Below are 22,823 nucleotides of genomic sequence, written 5' to 3' on the forward strand. Positions count from 1 at the left end.
CATTTTGCGCAGTGATCATAGACCTTTACTTAAAGTCCTGACCACTGAAGGAACTATAAACACTTCACCTAGAGTGGCTAGACTAGCAATTAGATTACAAGATTATTGTTACAAAATGGAGTATCTTCCCGGAAAAAAAAATTGCATTGCAGACTTTCTTTCGAGAATGCCCAAACAATTAGATATGTGCAAAGATGAAATCTGGAATTCATTTCAAATTGCCTATGTACAAGATTTGGGGAATTCTGGCATTATAAAAGACAAATGGGAGAAAGAATATTCCAATGATGATGAATAATCACAGGTAAAATTACACCTTACACAATCTTGGCCAAGGAAAGTAGTTAGCGACCATCCTTTAAAACCTTTCTGGGAAGTTAGGTTTGATCTTAGTGTTCAGGATGAAAGCATTTGGCGTGGTGAAAGAGTCATTCCCGCTAAATGCTTACGTACATTAATAATAACGCTGTGTCATGAAGGACATTTTGGTATTGTCCGTTCCAAACGCACTGTCAAGACTTCGTTTTGGTGGCCTGGCATGGATTCCGAAATTGAGGCATTTGTAAGAGAGTGCAAACCCTGTAAAGCCGCTGATAAATCATTGGTCACTTTCAAACCTCCCTTAAGTACCATGACTAGACCCAGTTCACCTTGGGAACATACTGCAATTGATATCATGGGTCCCATTGGTTTAGAGCACAAGTACATTTTGGTATTAATAGATTTATATTCTAGATGGCCTTTTGTCAAAATTGTAAGCAAAGCTGACACCGATACTGTCCTTCATTTTCTTGACCAATCATTTATAATGGAAGGTATTCCCTCTGTCCTATTAAGTGACAATGGAGTTCAATTTACGTCAACCAAGGCCAAAGAATATTTCAATAAACTAGGAATTAAACACAAAACTACTTCTTTGTACAACCCAAACAGTAATGGCATGGTTGAGCGCTTCAACCGTGTTATTAAAAATACAATTCAAATGTCAAATATATGTAATGATTGGGAAACTCAAGTCTTAAAAATGGTTTGGGCTTACAGAGTTTCTATATGTGATGCCACTGGATATCCGCCTTTTGTCCTTATGCGCGGAAGAAATCCTAGAACCAAATTCACCCCTGGTTGGTTATTTAAATCCAATGTTGTACATTGGTCTGAGGACTTAGTAAAAGAAAAAGGTGATGCTGCTCATGTTAAGAGTAAAGTGTGGTATGACTCAAAACATGGTACTAAATATGCCAACATTGACATTGGACAATGGGTTAGAGTAAAAAAACCCGGTAAGACTTCTAAAGAAGTCAGTAGCTTTTATGAACCTATGCAAATTGTTGAAATCATGAATAATGCTGTACGTCTCACTGATGGGAAAGTGTGGAACCTCAAGAGGGTAGCAAAATGTTCTACACCTTCAATTTGTACTGAGAAAGCTCCTTACTGGTATGATTTTGATGATTTGCTGGGTAATGATAATTCTGATACTTACACAAGTGCAAATTCTCCTGTGGTCATCAATGACAACACTATAACTGTTTCTCCTGTTCCAGATTCACCTGTTTTAGAAACTGAATCAAGAAGTTCAGATGTTATTACTATTCAAGATGAACTTAACTTGAATTCAAGGTTTTCCAAGCATGAAAAAAGAACACCTGTTTGGTTAGGGGATTATATTTCTGAAAGTTTCCCTTTGTAATTTTTTTTTTTTTTGGGGCTTTATATTTTGTTCTCGTATCAATTTAATTTGCGCCAACTCACTAATTTTCATCTAAATGTTATTTCTCTCTCCAAAAGGAAGGGGATGCCATGTTATGCTGTCATTTTTCTTTTTCTTTTCATTTTTATTTCTTTGTTATATTCAGGAGGGGATGTGTTATGTTATGTACACTAACATGTTCTACTGCACGCTCGGTGTCTTCGCGTTCCATAGAACATGGAACGCGAAGCCGGGAGCGGTTACTTTGCGAGAGATTAGCAGACGGCCTGCTGACCGGTTGTGCTGCTGTACCTGCCTGTTTTCTTAAGAATAAAGATAACTTAATCACTAAATCATCTACGGACCTTGATTTAACACAGCCCCTTACTTCGTGGGTGATAGGGTGGCCTGTACACCAAATCAGTTATGAGAATGACGATTCTCCAATTGTTATGCTGAAAGAATCTTGTTTTCATTAAAGACAGACGGAGGTTAACATTATGCAATATACTTTTATTGCTGCCCCAACATGCAGCACTTTAAAGAACATTAATACATCATAAAAATATAGAATGTTCGTGAAGAAGTAGAACTATCCAGTGCACAGTGCTATCTTCCTCTTTAAGCTGCGAACATACTAGGATGAAAGGTGTCCATTTCTGGTAGTATGAAAAAACAGAAGTTCTGCAAAACCATCTTGTTACACATCTCAATCCTAGGTGGAATTATCTAAAATAAGAGAAAAAAAGATGATAAAGTAAAAGGAAACAAGGAGCACTGGATGTTAAACAGATTAGAAACTTAAACGTTAACCAAGTTACCAACTCAAAACCTTATAAACACTTCTCTCCTCGGAGGGTGGGATAATGTTAGCCTCCGTCTGTCTTTAAAGAAATCAATAGTCTCTCAGCATAACAATTGGAGAATCATCATTTCATTACAAGACCGGAGGCTATTATGCATGTTCAAAACTGTTGAGAGCTACAGTGTTAACATGCTCTATTGGTCTTAAATAAAATTTTGCAAAGGTGTTAGCGTTTGACCAATCAGCTATTTTAAGAATCTATGAAAGAGATCCTCCTGACCAAAAAACCTTACTAGACATTGCCCTTCTAGAAGAGTGGGCTCCAAATCTTGACGGGTATATGTCAGCCTCACTCATTATGGTACGTATCCATCTAGCTAGAGTTGCTGATGAGACTTGTTTATGGGGTTTTACATAAGATAAAAGCAGTTGATCAACTCCATTCTTTCTAAATTCTGCAATCTTGATATCATAATCTGTCATGCATTTTACCACACATAATTTTTCAGAGTCATTGAAAAAGGGGTAAAAGACAGAGTCAGACATAGTCTTTGTTCTCTTCCAAATGTCAAAATGTACACCCTCACTAGAATAAAGCTGTTCGATAACTCCAGAACCTTTATATCGAAAACTCGTTTAAAAGAGATTAGGCAAAGTAAAGGGGCCAATTTCATGGAAATCTCTTTAAGGGATAAAAAAGGTGTTATCTTGCCAAGATACAAAAACTTTGAAAATTAAACTAACATCCCACAAAGAATCATAACCTGCCTTTTCTTTTAAGTCTAACGCCCTTCATTACTCGTTTGATTAGAGAGTTACTACCTATTGCTAGATTATTGACTAAAGCATGTCCGGATGAAATTGCAGATCTATAGAAATGAATGGTCCTATAAGAGAGACCAGAGTTAAAAAGGGTCGCTAAGTAGTTTGCTATTTGTTGAACGGGGACCTCCACGGGATCCAAACTCCTCTACAGAAACCAACGGCACCATTTCTTCCACAAACCCTTATATCTTTTCCTGGGGACCAGGATTCATCCAACAGGTTCTTAGCTTTTGATGAAAGGTTTGAATATCTATTAGGTCTCCTGAAATCCTCGAAACAAGAAGGTTAATTTTCCCCTCTGAAACCAGTGGGTGGTCCCCTCCTTCTGGGTCCTGAAGGAGGCCCAAGGATGCTGGAATTAGACGAGGAATATCTATAAATAGTTCCATCACTCCCGGGAACCACAGTTGGGATTTCCAGAAGGGGGTCACAAGGATGATACTGCTGGATTCTACTCTCACTTTCCACAGAACTCTCTGGATAAAGGAGAAGGGGGAAAATGCATAGGCTATGTTCTTGCCCCAAGGTTGAAGGAAGGAGTCTATTGCCGCAGCCCCTGGGTCTGGTTTCCAGCTGAAGTAGGTTGGGACCTGAAAGTTTAATCTGCTCGCAAAGAGATCTATCCGGATTGGGCCCCATAAGTCCTGAATCAGAGCAAAGACTTCTGGATGTAACTTTCAATCGCTGGAATCCCTCAGGAATCTCGAGTTCCACTCTGCCCTTACGTTCTGAATTCCCGGATTAAATTACGCTCTTAGGGTAATCTTGTGTTCTTAACAAAAATACCATATTTGTTGTGCTAAGTCAGAGTATCTTGGATCTTGCACCTCCTGTTTATATAAGAAACTGCTGTGAAATTGTCTAAGTGAATCAGGGTGTTTGAATTCTTTAGAAGATCCTTGAAGCTCATTACAGAGTTCAGGGTCGCCATCATTTCCAAACAATTTATATGAAGAGACTGTTCCTCCAGGGATCATCTTCCCCCTGTCTCTATTTCTCCTAAGCGGGGTCACCATCTTGTGTTGCTTGCATCGAAATCTGCTATAAAGTCCGGTACATTCCCGAAAACGGCCCTGCAGTTCCATGCACCGAGGTTCTTTAGCCACCAAGTTAGATCCACTTGTGCATCTGGTTAAAGGAGAATCAAGTCTCCGTACCATAGCCCTTTCCTAAGACCTAAAGTCTTTAGTCTCTGTAAACCCGTGTAGTGCAAGGGGCCAGGACCTATAGCTTGAATGGAGGATGAGAGTAGTCTCAAGGCTCTTGCTAGGTCTCAGAGAAGTATTGTGTCCTTGGATAAAACTGACTTCATGTCTTTTTTTATCTTTACAACTTTTTTGTGTGGCAAAATCAGATGGGATAGGATTGAATCTACCTGAAAGCCTAGGAAATCTATCTTTTGAGTGGGAGTCAGAACAGACTTCTCTGTATTTATAATGAAGCCCAGACTCTCCAGAAGATTCATAGTCATAAAGAAATAGTTTTTTATCTCTAATCTGTCCTGCGACATAATGAGTATGTCATCTAGATATATGATTAGTCTTACTCCTCGCTCTCTGAGGTAAGTGACCACTGGGCGAAGTATCTTTGTGAAACACCACGGGGCCGAGGACAGCCCGAAGGGAAGGCAAAGGAATTGGTAAAGTATGCCTCTCCATCTGAAACTGAGGTATTTCTGGCTGTCCTTGTCCATGAGAATCGTAAAGTAGGTGTCCTTGAGGTCGAGTTTCACTAACCAATCTCCTGACTGTAGAATATCTCTCAAAAAGTGAATACCTTCCATTTTGAAATGCCTGTAAGTTAAGAATCTGTTCAGCTATCTCAGACTTATGACTGGCCGACACCCCTTGTCCTTTTTCTTTACCAGGAATATTGTAGTTACAAAACCTTGTGTAATCTCTTGGTTGCCTACTATTGTTAGAGCTCCTTTGCTCAGCATCTGAGTTACCTCTATGTCTATAAGGGTCATTTTTTCCTTTTCTAAGAGTAGTTCCTACGGTTCCCTGACTTGATGCAGTGTTTGCCAAGAATCTACTTTGAAGCCAGTAATTGTTTCTAAGACCCAAGGGTTGTGAGTTATCATTTCCCAATTCTGGACAAAGAGTCTTAATCTGCCCTCTGCTTTTAAAGTTGCCGGAGTAAAGGTGCTCACCTTGATATCCTTGGGTGGAGGATCTTGCTCTTCCTCTGCGGTTTCTTGGGGCTCTGCCCCCTCTGAGGGTAAAAGTTTGAATTTTGGCGATAACCCCTCCCATAGTACTAGGGGTTTTGGTATTCCTGCTGGTAGAACTGGGACCTGAAGGATCCACGGCTGGCAGGTGATCCCCTTCTGTCAGCCCTTCCAAAAAGTGAGCGTGAACCAAAAACCTTGCGCATATTATACTGTGCTCAACTGAAGGCAGTGAAGGTTGAAACATACTTACCCAATGTTTTAATGAATTTTTCTCCAAATAGGAGCCCATTTGTGTTATTGTACCTTCCTTTGAAGATAGATCTGCCAGTATGGGATTTATTCTCATCAAGGCGACTTTACGTCTTTCCACAGAGGTTGGCGTTTGCATTACCTAGCATGCATAAGGTCCTATGTGCCCAACCTCTTAGCAACTCAATGTTAACAGGTATATTTTTGCTTCTGGCATCTTCTGGCATATCCAAGATGCATGCGAGGGGACCTAGGATATTTAAGAGTTTCATGCGCTTTATTTAGGTGTTTGCTTTTGTGAGCAACTTTACCCCTTTTTTTGGGGAAGGAAGGTAGAGGGGAGATCTTTGTTGGAGAGAGAGTAGTAATTATCCTCCGAGGGAGATCCCCTCTTCCTTTTAGACAAGGCGGCGGCTACTGCCTCTTTAAGGGAGGCTTTAAGCTCCTCTTTTAGGTATTTTTTGATGTTGTCCCCTAATAGCCCTGAATCTCCCTGATTCTGGGAGCTATTCATTTCCAGTAATATTGTTAATATTATTTGGGCTATTTAATAATGATATTTGGGCTATAAAGAGATAGTGAGCTTGTTTAAATTATAGGGGGGACTATTTGTATAATATAATGGATCCAGAAATAAATATCAATGGATCCAGAAGTTAATAACAGGTAATCAGTACCTGAAGGAGCCAGAAGGTAATGCAATAGGCACAAAAAAGGCTTAAATAAATGCCTGAAAGGGTCCAATAGTTCTGTGTGGTCAATTTCCTCCAGCGCGGCCGTTACAGCTTTGTGAAAGCTGTTGCCAAGGCTACGCTGGAGGAGGGGGCGTCAGCAGAGAAGAAGAACTTCCTCTGCTGATGTCCGACAGCAACTCTGAGTGTGAGTAAGGCCTCAGGCTGAGGGTTCCACACGCACTGCTGAGGAGAACGGGTGCAAGTAGGAGACCGAGTGAGTGTTTTGAAAGAAAATGACTCCGTTTGAAGAAGAGAGAGAGACTAGGTGGGGCGTCAATGTAGTCGCGCTTCACCTCGCAAAAAAGAAAGAGTTATATTGCTCATTTTACAAGCGTGGACAAATACGGGGAAAGTACATTATTATCGGGCTAAAGAGAAATCCCTGCATGGTAATTGGAATCGCAAAACATCGTGTTTAAGCCAAACCATATATTGGAAGGCTGGGAATAAAAAGGAAAACAAACCTGTAATTTATGGTAGATGAAGAAACCTGCACAAGACTGTAATCCATGAACAACATAAAGGTCAAAAAAACATTCCCAGTACTAAAATATATAGATTAAAGATTATCACACAGTCAGTATGGGTAATTAAAGCGATACCTACGCTCATTTATAAGTAATGAAAGCATAATCGAAGTAAACAATTTTGAATAAGGAAGACAACAGAATGCTATACTTATCTAGTTGTGAGCAGCTATCAAAAGAGGAAGATAGCCCTGTGCACTGGATAGTTATACTACTTCACGAACATTCTATATGTTTATGATGTATTAATGTTATTTAAAAGGCAGCATGTTGGGGCAGCAATAACAGTATATTGCATAATGGTAGCCTCCTGTCTTGTAATGAAATTACCTTTTGCAAGTATATAACCCAGTAATGGTTAAAGCACGGGCATATGTGTGGTCCCACTGAGCCTTACACCAGCCCTAAAATGCCTGATTCCTTCAATAATCCAGTTTTTAGGTCTGCTGTAGTTCTCTTGAAGTTTGATCAGCGCACGTATTTCGCTCTCAAGACACTTGTTTCTCAGGGCTCTTAGGCACCCTTTTTCTCCAGTCAAAGCTTCCTACCTATCAACTTCCTACTGGAGATCCCAGATCTCATCCGATTGGTTAAAGTCACTGTCTTCAAGGAATGCAGGCATGTAACTGCAAATTGTGCTCACAGTGCATGAGAGTCTCAACATTTCATGCACTCATGCTGCCTGTAGAATTATACCTGAGTTTCACCCATCAAGATTTGACTGAACCAGGAAGAAATTCTGCAAAACCCAAAACTCAAACAAGGAAATGTGGAAGGGGGTGCTTACTCTCAACCCATATAACACCCACTAACCTTAACTAGAAAAGGAACTAGACACTTCTGGTATAAAGAAATTGTGAACATCTTTCCCAGCCCTTGCATTAAAGGCAAGTTTACAAGATCTAAGCTCACAGAGAACACTGAAATAAGGCAAACAAAAGGAATCTACCTTGACCTAATATCTTTAACAAATGATAAAAGACATCCATGTGCATCAGGATGAAAATCCCATCAAAGCAGAAGCAGTTCATGAAGCCCAATCAGAGTGACCATTCCAATGATTCAATTATCTGGTTCCTGCTTGTGTGTGGTGCTTACCATCAAATCACTAAATAAACCATCCTGGCTTTGATGTAAAAGACAATAAGGTAGAGGACAAAATGCAGATAATGGCAATTGTTCTGGGGTGCATGCACGAGGAAGCCATTCCAAGAGTTACAAGCTTTTTTGGGAGATGCATGCTTTTAAACAACAAACCATAGACTAGCAAGGCAATTGAGATCATTTGAGGCATTTTTTCATTGATCGGCTGCATTTTATACATATATTGTGTACATGAGTTAATCTCCGTCATAAACTTGTGTGAAAGCCCAAATTCCAGTTTAAATTACAGTTTGTACTATATTTTGTCAACAATATGACTTTCTAGAGCTTTAGGAAATGGATCCATGGATGAGGATTAGAGTTTGGAATGCAGGATTCTGATATTTAAATCTTTGCTATTTTAAATTTAACATTTCCCTGTTTTTCCACCTCCACTTGTTTACCCCAACCAATGATTATACATGTTTTACCACCCCCTTGCTTCATGGTACTAAATGTACATTATTTTTAGCTGCTCTTTTTTGTTTGTTTTTAAAAGGTTACAAGGCTGGAAATCTCAAAAGAAAACTAACTGATAGAACCAATTTGCACCTATCAGAGTTATCATTCCTCACACCACGTCTAGGACTCCCAAAACAAAAACAATGCAAAAAGGAGGGTATGTCAATTAATTTTTTCACAGCCTTTCTAACCAGGTGATGTGATCTTTCTGAAAATAATTTCCAAGCTGGCAAACCCGCATGAGTAGTTTTGGCTCTTGTAGTATTGGGTTTTCTCCATGTGTCCTAAGGCCAATGTTACGTGTCATTTTCACCTCCTGTAACACAAAGGACTCCTCCAAGGTGTATGCTGATACTCCAAGTTTGGTCAAGGTTTCTCAAATTCAAGGAGCTATACAACAAGCAGGGTGATAAAACCATGATGAGTTATTGTGTTCTGATAAAACATTTGACCTAATCAGATTCTGTTTCAAATTCTGTTTCACACGCTTTGATGGATTCCACTAATTCACTTTCCATTTTCATGTCATCGCCACCTCTCTCTCTCTCAGGAACTTTGTGACTCAAGTTCCCGGTGGTGTCAATCACCCATTCCAACTGACACCCAAAAGGGGATATTACGCCTATTGCATGACAAACCTTATATTACATTTTTGGCAGATATGAAAAAGTTACTTACCCGTGGTAATGATCTTTCTGGTGGATACGCTATCTAACCTGCAGATTCCTCACTTGTAGAACATCCCCAGGTGTCAGACTGGATCCGGAAACTTCAAAGCTTCGAGGTCGCCAGTAGAGAGCAGTGGACTTTGTTGGCACCAGAAGTGACATCAGATAATGCCACCGAGCCCATACAGCACCCGCTCTGGCGTATCAATGTCAGTTACCCTTTATTGTTTCCAAGCCTTAGAGGAAAGAGGGCAGAATGACATCAGTGAAAGCCTTTTGCAGTGCCAAAAGAATGCATAAGGGGATCTAATTGGTTTGTATCGATCATTCATCAAATGGGTAAGTGGTGGGTTGGTGAGGAATCTGCGGGTAGATAAGAGTATCATCCAGAAAGATTGTTACCGTAGGTGAGTAACTTTTTCTTCTGATGGTCCTTTGACCTGTAGATTCCTCAGCTGTATAACAGATTCTACAGCAATGCCCTATCAAGTAGGAGGATATGTGGGTGATTATATTGGGAAGTCCTGTAGGACACACTTAGTGAAGTGACCATCTTTTCTCACTGCAGAGTCGAGACAATGGTGTTTAGAAAATGTGTGCAGATAGGCCCAAGTTGTTGCCTTACAATTATCTATTATTGGAACGCCCCACCCGAGAGCAGAAGTGGTAGATTTGGCTCTGATAGAATGAGCATGGATCCCTTCAGGCAGCTCTTTCTTGACCAAGGTGTAGCAAGTTTTAATGCAGATTATCTATCTAAACAGGGTTCTTTTCTGAACTGCCTTCCCCATTTTGGCACAATTATAGCAATGAAGAGCTGATCATCTAAACTGTGTTCCTTGGTGCGCTCTAGATAGTAGTTGACTGCTCAATTAGGATCTAACCAATGCAACTGCTTCTCCTTTTTGTAGTATGATGGGGAGAGTAAATCAGAAGGGTGGTGGACTGGGCAAGATGGTAGAGGTGACCACCTTGGGAAGGAAAGTAACCCTGTACCACGACACCAACTTGTCTGAAAAATTTTTTGTAAAAGGAGAATGACAGCTAAATGCTTGCAACTCACTGACACTACAAGGAGACGTTATTGCAACCAAAAACCCTGTTTTGACAGTTAACAATTGAAGAGTACAACTGTGAAGGGGCTCAAACTGAGTCCCCATCAAAAATGTAGAACAAATGTAATCCCCATAGAGGAACAACAAACGGACAAGAAGGAAAAAGGCTGGTCAGGCCTTTGAGGAAATGAATGACAACCGGGGACTAAATGGGGAAGGCTGTTCCGGTAGACAGAGGAAACCAGGCAAGGTAGCTAAATTACCCTTCACAGTGCCAACGGTGCATCCCTTCCGAGCCAAGTAAAACGCAAATTGCAACATTTGAGATATCTTGGCCTGCAAGGAATCCACACCATTATCTGCACACCATGCAACAACGTTGCCTCATCTGCCGGAATAGATGACTTCGTGGAGTGTGACGTGCAGATAAGATGACATCCACCATAAGATGACATCCACCACCTCCGGGGCAAGCTGAAGTGGGCTCAGTTGTTCACACTCAATCTCCAAGCATGTAGATGGAGGTCCCGAAGATTGGAGTGCAGAACCATTCCTACTGACTGGGAAAGAAGGTCTGGCCTGGATTGAAGGCGTAGCGGGGGGACAAGTAGAGAAGCTCAGGGGGTCCCATACCACACCCTTATCAGCCAATCTGGGGCAATGAGAATAAGCTGGGACCAGTCATGGCATAACCTCCTCAGAACCAGAAGAATCAAGGTTATGGGTCAAGGTTGCTTGTTGATAGACCACATCACCGTTGTGTTGTCTGTCAAGATCTGGGGGAAACGACCGACAATGGTGGGGAGGGAGGCGTTGAGCGCCAGCCAAACTGCCCGCTATTCAAGCAGGTTGATGTGAAGCACATGCTCTTATGAAGACCAGAGTTTTCTGATCTCCAGATCCTCCAGATGAGCACACCACCCCAGGGTGGAGGCATCCGTCGCTACCGTAGCCACAGTTGGCAAAGGAGTGAAGGCCGTCCTGTACATCAAATTCACCTTGTTCCCCTACCAAGCCACTTCTGCCGCAGCGCTGGGGGAGATCACGATGGAGTCTGCTAGATCTCCCCCATATTATGGCCACTGCTTGCAGAGACCACTGCAGGGCCCTCATGTGCCAATGTGCATGTGTGACTTGGAAAATGCAGGAAGCCAGCAGACCTAGGAACCACAAAACTCTCAAGAATGGGATTGTTGTGCCTGGTTGGAAGAAAGGAATAATTTCCGGGATGTCTTGGACTCTCTGCAAAGGCATGCAGAAGGTTGGTGTCCACTGCTGACCCTATGAACTGGATTTGTTGGGCGGACCACAGATGATATTTGTGCTTGTTAATCGTAAAACCCAGGTTGAACAGCAGAGATGCTGTTGACTGCTGACGGCGCGACACCAACTGTGGAGAAATGGCTTTGAGGAGCCAGTCGTCCAGGCATGGAAAGAGGGGGCTGTCCGACCATATGAGATCAGTCCATCATCCCCTTTGGTTTCACTTTGTTCGCCCTAAGTTGGCAGGGTATGCCCAGACGTGGGTCCCTTGCTCACTTTACCACTGGATTCAAGATAGCCTTGCTGACGAGGGTAATGAACCTGAAACGGGTCCTAGGGTGGTTGTTTCCGGTCCAGGGAAGACATGGCTTGGCAGTTCGGGCTGGACTGTTCCCAGGAGGCACAGGGTCAGACTGATTTGCATATGGCGATGTCTGAACTGGGGTGGTGGAGTGAGCTAAAGAATGATGATGGATTAAACCCAGATCAGTTGACTGGAGGTGAGTGTTTGATTTGCTCAAACACTCCGTCCATCATCCCATTTGGTATCGCTTTGTTCGCCCTAAGTTGGCAGGGTATGCCCAGACGTGGGTCCCTTGCTCACTTTACCACTGGATTCAAGATAGCCTGGCTGACGAGGGTTATGAACCCGAAACCGGTCCCAGGATGCTTGTTTCCAGTCCAGGGAAGACATGGCTTGGCAGTTCGGGCTGGACTGTTGCCATGAGGCATAGGGTCAGACTGATTTGCATATGGCCGTGTCTGAACCGGGGTGGTGGAGTGAGCTAAAGAATGATGATGGATTAAACCCAGATCAATTGACTGGGGGTGAGTGTTTGATTTGCTCAAACGCTCCGTCCATCATCCCCTTTGGTATCGCATATGAGATGGGCCACCATCACAGCCATCAACTTTGTGAAGGTGCCAACATCAAACCAAAGGGCAGTACAGCAAATTGGCAGTGTACAGGGCCCATAACAAACAAGAAGTTGTAGAAGTACACATCCTGCAATTCTAGAGACACCATCCAGTCTCCAAGCTCCAGCGCCAGTAGCCCTTGAGCTAGGGTCAGTATCAAGGGAGTGGCCAGAAAATTAAAATACCCCACACTTTATACCAAAGCTCTTATGGCACCAAGCAAGCAAAAAAAGTAATTGCAACCCACTCCAGAAGAGCTTGGTTGTCTCTTCCATTCAATGATCTATCCATTCACCTTTTCATCCTTCCATCCACCTGCTGATATCCACCACTTCACATTGTCATCCAATCAGTCTTTCATCCAAAATTCAGTCTGGCACAATTCCGTTCATCCGTTCGCCCATTCATATCCGAACCTATCCATCTATATTTAAACCTATCTATCAAACATATTCATCTTCTCACTCAGTCATTCATCCTTTCACTTAGCCATCCCCCATTCATCCATCCTTTAAGTCATCTATTCTTTCACTCCATCCATTCATCCTCCCTTTCACTTAGCCATCCATCCTTTCACTCATCATCTACCTTCCATCCATCCATCTACCCTTTCACTCCTCTATCCATCCTTTCACTCACTTATCAATCCATCCAGTCTTTCACTCATTCATCCATTTATTCACTGTTTCACTCATCCATCTGTCCACCTTTTTATCCAGTCATCCATCTACCCACCCTTTCACTCACCCATCCAACGTTTCACTTTTTCCATCCTTATCTCCATCCTTTCACTCATCTATCCATTTACTAAACCATCATCCTTTCACTTAGTCCATCCATCCATTTACCTTTTTACTCATTGAGCCGTGATTTCACTCATCCATCCTTTCCCTAATCATCCATTCACCCTTTCACTCATCCATCCATCTAGCCTTCCTCACCTTCACGCATACATCCTTACACCCATCCTTCAATTCATTCAGCCATGCATCGATCCATCCACCTTTTCACTTATCCATTAATCCATTTTACTCACGCATACATACATTTACCCTTTCACTCATCCATCTAACCATTTGCCCTTTCACTCATCCATCAATTTATTCATCCCTTTCACTCATCCATCCTTCAATTCATTCAGCCATGCATCTGTTCATCCATCTTTTCACTCATCCATCCATCCATTTCACTCACACATACATACATTTAACCTTTCACTCATCCATCCATTCACTTTTTCCCTCATCCATCCGTCCAACCTTTTATCCAGCAACCCATCTACCCTCCCTTTCACTTATCCATACATTCTTTCATTTATCCTCCTTCCACTTATCCATCCATCCTTTCACTCATCCATCCACCATTTCAACCCATCCATCCAGTCTTTCACTCAATCCATCCATCCACCTATCCATTTACCCTTTCACTAAGTCCATCCTTTCACTCACTCATCCATCCATCCTCGTTCATCACCCAATCATCCACCCTCCACACATCCATCCTCCCTTTCACTCATTCATCATTACATCCATCCTTTCACTCATTCATCCATGCCTCTATCCATATCCGCCCCTTCAGTAACCCACTCAATCCATCCATCCTTTCCATCACTCACCTTTCCACCCTTTCAAGTTAATTATGAGCGTTTCTATGCCAAGTTGCAAACAGAAGAAGCCCATCAAAAACCACAACCCCACTGTAGCTGCTAAAGCAGGGGGCTGACAATTCCCATGGTCAGTATCTTGAACTTTTCCTTCTTGTGGAAGAAGTTCAGGCTCCTGAGATCCAAGACAGGGGGGGGAGACCGCCATCGTTCTTGGGCATCAGGAAGTAACGTGTGTATTAACCATGGCCCTTTTCCTTCTCTGGCACTAATTCCACTGCTCTTTTGAGGGGAAGAGCTGCCACCTCCTGTTGCAGAATGGTCAGGGGGAATGGGAAGATGGTGTGGGGAGGAGGAATAGTACAAGGAACCTGTAGGACAGGGAGGAGTAACCCTTTTCTACAATTTGTAAGACCCATTGCTCGAAGTGATGGCCATCCAGACCTGCAGAAAATGGGACACCTTTCCTCCCATAGGCTTTGTGTGGAGTTGAGTGAACTAGGCCTGTTCTCTTTGGGGCATTGGGGAGGAAGAGGAGGAGGATTGCATCCTCGTCTTTTTGCCCTGACAAGCGAGTTCTGCTGCTGTTGTTGCTGCAGGAGCGACGGTGGGTACATGCAGGACGAAAAGAGAATTCTCTTCCAAAGCTTTGAAAACTAAGAACGTTTCTATAGTCTCTAGCAGGTAGAGACTGCAAGCCTAAGGATATCGCAGTGGCCTTGCAGGTCTTTAACCTCTCCAGTGCAGTGCTGACTTTATCTCCAAAGAGTCAAACGCAGTCTAAAGGAAGATTTAGGAGACTGGCTTGGACATCAGAAGAGAAATTCTATGTCCGAGCCAACATGTTGTCGCACTAAGATGGAGTGCCCATTGCTCTGGCAACCGAATCTACCGTATCCAGTCCAGATTTTATGATGTGCCGTGAAGATTTCTGGCCATCAGCTATTACTACCTAGGAAAAGTTCCTTCATGTCACACGGTACATGAGGGAGTATCATTTGCTTTATGTCCCACAATGCATGATTGTAGTGAGCAGGCAATTAGCATTTAAGGATTTGAGGACCATGCTCCCTGTTGAAAAGACTTTCTACCCTCAAGCCTCCATTCATTTGTATTCCCTGTCAGAAGGAACTGTCCGAAACGTGCCAACAGATTTTGCCCCTGAACAGGACGCTTGCATAACCAGGCTTTCATGGGATGGATGGGAAGTCAAGAAGACTGGGTCGCTAGGTCCCAAACGATACAGACAGGCCACAAGGCGATTCACTGCTGGCAACAAGGAGGGTTTCTCCCATGCTGCTAGTACTGAGTCCAACAGAGCATTGTTAAACAAGAGAAGAGGCTCAGATGAAGTCACCTAAGAAAGAAGTACCTTGTTTTTGTATCGGTGGTTCGCAATTTCAGGTCCAACACCTCAGCAGCCTTCAGCATCACTTTGTGAAAGGAGACAATCTCTAGTGTAGGTGGGCCTGTGGGATAGTCCATTGTCAGTTTAGGCGAGTTGTCCAACCCGCTTGCAGAAGACAGTCCTTGAAATTCCAGGGGGTCTTGGTTGGGGTTGTCCTCTGAATAGGGCTCCAATGGGTCTAAATCAGTGCCGAAGATTTCACTGAGGCAAGCTCTGTAAGCCTCCTCTTCCAGAATCCTCTGGGCCTCTCTACAAGTATACACTCGCAGTTTGACCTCAGATTGCCCAGCCAGTGGCTTCATATCTGGAGCCAGAGGAGGTGGTAGAAGCGGTATCAGCGCTGTGAGGTGCAGGGTTCAAGCAGCATGGCGTTGGCATTGACTCCGAAAAAAAGGCCCCCGATGGGCATAAAGAGTCGGAAGCTTTTCAATCCATTTGGCCCAAAGGGGCACCAGATGACGCAGATGCCTTTGGGAAGATGGCAGCATGGTGTTAAGAAACGCCGCCGGATCCGCATCAGGTGCAGGGAAGTCGAAAAGTGACAGAACTGGTGCCGAAGGGGGTCGCTGGCTTCAGGATTGGAGGACGATCCAGAGACAATTCCTCAGGGGAGCACGGCTGACAGATCTGGTTTGAGAAAGAATGGAGAGATTCTTCATCTCTCAATCTGCACATTACTCCCTGAGGATAGTAACAGCCATAACGTCAAACATGGAGCAGATAGTGAAGAAGGGTTAATTCTCATGGATGCTGTCCAAGGGGCCATCCAGGACGCCTCCTCTTTATAGGTCTTGTCTCCTCATAATAGGATCCTCGCTCTATGCAACACCTTTTCTCACTTCTAGTGCCACCTTTTAACCAGATGGTCTTTTCAAAGGATGGTTGGCTTTATAGCCTTTTGTGTCCAAGGGTTTTCTTGCCAGAGTAGAAATATATTATACCAGCTTTATCTAGCAAAGCAGTTGGTCCAAGAAACAAATATCGAGCCCTGAGTAATTACTGTTTTCTAGGTAGTAATTCAGGATTTGTAATTTGTTGGTCCAGGAGAGTTTTTTTTATTTTAAAACCTGTGTTCACTCCTTTGGCTCAACAATCTCAGTCTCAACAAACTTGCCTCAACATTGATCCGGACCTGTAATTAGAAGCTTCACGATGCATAGTCCCTGGTCACTAGAAGGCTGGGCCTTTCATATCAGTATCTCAGAGTTGACAGCCTATCTCTGAAGGCCTTCATTCCTTTGGTTGAGTGGAAGTGTGCTGGGCTTTAGAGACAACTGCTATGTTTTACATTGACAAACATATTTTTACTCACTGTCCTCACCTTTGTCTTCTGTCTTTGGAGTTGTGGTTATCAGACAGGAATATGTCCCTGTAAGCCTTCCTGGAATTTTAACTTCTGGGCAGAGAGGCTCAGCAAGAACCCTCAGGAATGAATATTCGCTAAGAAGGGCTTTTTGTCTATTTACAGGGACGGGGTGTTTAGACTGCAGACAAGGTTGCACTGAACAGCAAGACACTTATCTGTTTCTTGGGCGGGCCAATGGGGTCATCTCTGACTTGGTTGAGATACTCAAATGGTGTGTATCTCATTAGCTCTACTCCTTCCCTGAGCAATTCACAAATGTGACTCTTACAACGGCTGTTAATAACTCTGGTTGAACCATTTAGTCCTCTGCCTTTCGGACATTCACACCTGGTGCAGTCCCTTCCTCTTCAATCACGAAAGTTTCACTTGTCTCAACAAAGAGGGGTGGTGCTACACTTCTGCCCATTATAGATGACCTTGGCTGACAGGTTCTGGAGCAGCTAGTCTATGGACATGTTTTTAGCTCTTCTTCTTTCTCACTTTTCGGCATTTCTTTCTCTTGCTGTTGGTCAAAGTCCGATTATGAAAAATAAATCTTAAGTCCCCAAAATTGAGTGTTGATGCCTGGTAACATACCATGTCTTACTCTGAATTTCCCAGAAAGGGAACCTGCTGCTTCTAGCTTATTACTACCTTTTGTACGGAAGCCTCACATTAATACACCCAGGGCACAGAAGGACCTATCAGAACCAACCTGTTACATCCAGCTTGACAGAACCTATACCCTCCTAAGCACACCAACAACCTCAGAGCACTACGCTTGGAGCTCCTCCCACAAAAAAACAATCATTGGCCTACCAAGCATAACAAACTGCGCAGCCTCTCACTGGTCCACAGAGAAGGGCTTTTGTGGCCTAAACATATAGTTCTGGGAGGGAGCTAAGCAGTACAATATTGTTTGGCAAAGCTCTGCAAAAATTTGAAGACCAGGATGGCAGCCAACCTGCCCTGTGCCTAATGTGTGCTGGTAGTTGCCTGTGGTAGGCATCAACGCTCAATTTGGGGGACTTAAGATTTATTTTTCATAATTGGACTTTGACCAACAGCAAGAGAAAGAAAAGTGACAAAGAAGGAGGAAAACAGGAAAAAAGGGAAAAGGCAGGGATGAAAAAGAACCTGCGAGAGTGTGGCTAAGAGACAGGAAGTGCATAGGGTGGGGAAACAAGGAGGCATGAGATAAAATCAAGCTTTGGCATTTGCCAACACAAGCATTCGGTGGCAGATACCCAAGGAAAACTTTAGTCAGCGCACTTTTTACATAAAACATTGAGCCTGGAGTTCCCATTAACCACATGTAAAAGAAGGAAGTTGAGGGATCTTGGAGCTCTTACCTGCAGTGGTGCTTTATTAATAGTAACTGTTATGGGACCCTTTGAAGACACATATTCAGCCATTTCTTCTCAGAACAAAGCAGCAAGCATGAAAAAGAACAAAGAGAAAAGAAAATGTTAAAAACAGAAGTATGTTCATTGAACAAGTAGCAGTTGTTTCATATCTGTGGTCACCCGTGCCACGCTGCAAACCTCAGATTTTAAGGTCACACCTCTTAACTCGTCTGGCAAAACGTTGATTTCCTTTTGTGGCCTGGAGGCCTATCTGTATTGTATTATGACACCTGCGGCGGGCTTTTCTGAACCCCAAGGTGCTCTCTAATGGTCTAGTGAGACAGAACCTATCCTCCAATGCAGGGATGAGGAACAGTTGTTGGTTGGCAGTGTCATTTACCAGTGTGGTGTTTTGGTGTAGTAAGTGTGCTGCAGATTTGGTGCGCCTGCGTCAATCAGCTTCATATGCGCTAATGAGTCTTGGGGGTTGGTCCAGGGAATGACACTGCTGGTGGAGGGAACTGTTACAGTGCACATGATGGTTTGGTCAGCCGTTTCAGGCCGGTCAAACCATCATGCACCCTGAAGCTCTCTCCAGCCCCAAATGTGATGCTGGGACTGGAGAGAGCAGGCATAGGCTCCCAGTCTGCCTGGGAGCGCAAGTTGACAGCACTCAGGCCAAACCTGATGCTGCTTTCATGCAGAGTTAGGATTGGTCGCAGTAGAGTCTATGAGCCTGTGCCCAGAAGAAGACTAAAAGAGCTTGGCGGTGTTCAGGTAAATTATTTTTTTTTGTCCCCGAAACCCCCTCTCCTCCCCACCTCCCTCCTCTGGCCTGCCCTGCCACTTTGTCAGGGGACAGTTGCTACTGCAGGCCAGGCCCTCCCTGAACCAGAACACAAGCAACACAAGACTGGTTTCGGTCTTATTAGGGCTCATCAATCGGGTATAGCTCGGTTCCAGTGGTACAGTGTGCAATGCAAGGGAATCCCTGAACCCTTGGTGGCAAAGTAAAGCCTTCAGACAAGATACCATGGCCCAACTACAAGTTAGGACAGAGCATGCTAAGAAACTTCTGGTGGCCGGAATTATAGTTTCCAACCAGTATCTCCAGACATTTACTCCTGTTACTGGTTAAACACCATAGAATGCTGCACCCCACATGGTGGCACAGGGGATGAGGCATAGCTACTGTTGCAGTCAAAGCCTTAAGTAATTTACACTGGTCAGTAAAATCGGATACGGGCGCCCTTATCCAAGAAAACACAGCAGTCGCAATCAGGCGGAGAGATATCCTACCTGGCTCCTTGTCAGGCCCTATATGGAATTCAAACCAAGCACCAATTCAGTTCAAAGTAAAGAAAATTGGTTCAATTGTGAAACGGTGATTTATAAGGAGATCACAAGAGGAAATCAAATATGGTATAATGAGAGATAAGAGACACGTGTAAAAAGCATTACAAATGATCAGCAGTAGCATAGCTGCCAACTGTTTAACAAGTAAACCCTGGACTGCGACCTCGAATTGTCTGGGACAGGCTTTGGTCTCTGAGCACATGCTGGATTAGCACAAGGCCAGGGCCAAAAACCAGAATACCCGATACAGATTTTGTATGTGTTCCCCTTTTATATATGTTACTCCTTTGACTCTTTAAGGGAAAATGGTACAAAAGACCCTAGCACTTTCATTTTGGTGGCCCAAGATGCTGTCAATCATCGACCCAATATGATGACACCTGGCAAGCAGGCATACAGTGAGCTTTAAATAACACAGCACATATTATCAATTAATACATAAATCTTCAAAGACTTTGGTCTAGTGAGATAGAGATTGTGGGACGGGAATGTCCCCTGCATGTTCATCAAGCATGTACCCCTGCCTGAGTTCCCGGCAGTTTGTATATCTGGTGTCCTAGTTTTCATTTTTGGGCATGGCCTTGTGCTAATCTAGCATGTGCTCAAAGACCCAAGCCTGTCCCAGACAATGCGAGGTCCAGGACCAGTCCTGTGACTTGGTTCTGTAAGTGTGCTCCCACAGTAGACCATAGACTGCTGCCATGTCCTGGGTTCAACACATAAAGCAGTGGTGGCAGCATACCATGTTTTGTGATCTTATAATGACCAGACATTTTATCTGTGTCGGTGAGACTGTTACTTGGTCGCTCCACTTGTGTAATATTCCGCTGCTATGTGAAACCAAGAACCTTGCACTGACATCCTGTATGTTGAGTGTGTGTGTGTGTGAGTACAGTATGCATGTAGTACATGTGGTAGTCAGACTGTTTGTGTATGAGTCAGAGTACTGGAAGCCACAGGGATACAGTTTGGATCCCTATGATTTAGCAAAGCAAAAGATGGGAGTATAAAGGTTACTTCACCAGACAATGGAAGTGTATTTCCGGTGTTCCTGTGACTGGAGGGCGGAGATCCAGACTCTGAACTGAGAAGGGTGGAGACTTGGCTACTTTTAGAAATTTCATGAAGACTTTGTTAGTAACAGGATGGTGATTAGTTCTTAACTATCATAGCCCTTTGGTTGATGGTAGAGGGTGAAGGGAAGGATTGTATGGTGTAGTGTCCTACTCATGTAGGCAAGCGCTTCAGCGCCCCACACAGGGGTAATACACGCTATATAAACGCTGCAATACAAGACAGTTTCCATTGTGCAACGTGAGGACATTTTTAAGTCAGATGTGCCCGTTTGTGTGTCTGATTGCTGCTCCACAAAGGCTGATGACAGCCAGGGGCTGAAACTTCACACTTCTTTGTGCCCATGTTGTAGATGCTTCAGCTTGGATACAGCCCCAAGGCTACCTTCTGTGAGAAGCATCACTTTACTCAAAGGCAGTGCCTGGAGGACAAACCGATGAGGACACTTGAAAGAGGACAACCCATAACCAGTTATGGAAGTTTGAGACGGTGGATTCAGATCACCAGTCTATAAAGTGAGCATCAAAGTGGGATTGAAAGTGTGTGTGAGGACTCAAGACTGTTTCCTACCCACTACAACAACATGGTTTAAGTGACTTATTATATATTTGCTAAAGACACACAGATGATGGACGCAATGCAGAGCAAATCAAACATCCACCCCCAGTCAAGAGATCTGGGTTAAATCCATTGTTCTTTTGCTCACCATGCCACCCCAGTTTAGACCCATGGGGAACAGTGTCAAGACTGATTTTCATATGGCCGGTTCTGAACTGGAATGTCATGGGGAGCAAAACAAACAATGGATTTAGGCTCAGATCTCTGTACTGGGGTGAATGTTTAACATTGTGCAGCATTCTGTCCATCAATTGTTCTTTTTGCATTTGTCACCCTGAGTGCGACAGGTATGCCCAGACTTGGGTCCCGTGCTCTCCATACTACTGGAATCAAGCTAGTCTAGCTGATGAGGGGAGATGCCCAGAAACCGGCCCCAGGATGCTTGTTTCCTGTCCAGGGAGGACCTGACCTGGGAGTTCGGGCTACTGTTCCCATTGGGAACAGGGTCAAGACTGATTTGCATATGGCTGGGTCTGACCTGGAATGGCATGGGGAGCAAAAAACAGTGGATTTAGGCCCAGATCTCTGTACAGGGGTGAATGTTTGACATTGTGCAGCATTCTGTCTCTCAATTGTTCTTTTTGCATGATTATATATTTGAACATGTGGGAAACAAAAGTGCACATGCGCTTAATTCATCTTCTAGACCAGGATATCTGGGGGGTGGTAAGTATAAGTATCACACAGATGAGAGAGAGCACAGATTAAGGTGATGTAGTGCCCAGGGGAGAACCGTGATCAGAGATATTAGCCTGTAGCCATAAAATTGGTTGTGTAGTATTGTTAAGTGATAAAAAGTACATTCCTTTAAAAAAATGCAAGCATTGAGTTGGAAATTGAAATTTCTGTCTGCTGGTTGATTGTTGCGTTCTGTGCATGTGCCCCACACACTACCTCCCTGAGAAGCCTGTGATTGCCCGCCCTTGCTAACCTGTGATTCACTTGCAGCAAAGCTTGTACTTGGCCTAATTTGAAAAGTCATTATAGGACGGACACCAAAACACAAGGGGCCAACAACCTCACCCACCATGTAGTCCATGTGGCCACCACCAGGGTCTGACAAGGCTCTATGATGAACATTGTGCAGATGTATTCAGTTTTTGCTCTGATCCTATTTCTAATTGCTGAGTTATTTTGCTAATTCTTCCTCATATGATTTGTAAAAGTATAGCACACAATAAATGCTAAATCAATGAAATACAAATGTTTGTGTGTATCAGCCATAGCTGCAGGAGAATCTTCGGTCAGGTAGGCAGATTTGTCTAACTCAAAATAACCATTCCAAACAGTGTCCTTTTGGTGCAGTGTAATCCCAGAATTTCTAAATTATCAGAACAGGAACCAAGCCTTTCCTCCGTTCGGTTTTAGGTAGTTAGGGACATCCACCTTCGCTTCACTCTAATTCGCCCTACTTCAATCCAAAACAATATGGCCCACTCCAATCCAAAACAATCTGTCCCACTCCAATCCAATCCACCCCACTCCCATCCAATCCACCCTCCTCTAGTCCGCCCCACTCGCAATCTGCCCCACTCCCATCCAAAACAATCCGCCCCACTCA

General features: G+C 43.6%; 1 protein-coding gene across 8 annotated transcripts in view; it reads right to left on the minus strand.

Moving 5' to 3' along the window:
- The window catches only part of CTSW (cathepsin W), a 1,394,816-nt gene that overhangs the window by 527,168 nt on the left and 844,825 nt on the right, over positions 1 to 22,823 (minus strand). For all 8 annotated transcript variants that reach the window (XM_085625446.1, XM_085625448.1, XM_085625452.1 and 5 more), the window contains one exon: positions 18,221 to 18,285. In XM_085625446.1, the coding sequence (XP_085481572.1) occupies positions 18,221 to 18,285 (65 nt within the window). The remainder of the gene's footprint in view (positions 1 to 18,220; positions 18,286 to 22,823) is intronic.

Source organism: Triturus cristatus, chromosome 9 (genome assembly GCF_964204655.1).
Source record: "Triturus cristatus chromosome 9, aTriCri1.1, whole genome shotgun sequence".
In the NCBI taxonomy this organism is placed as follows: Eukaryota; Metazoa; Chordata; class Amphibia; order Caudata; family Salamandridae; genus Triturus; species Triturus cristatus.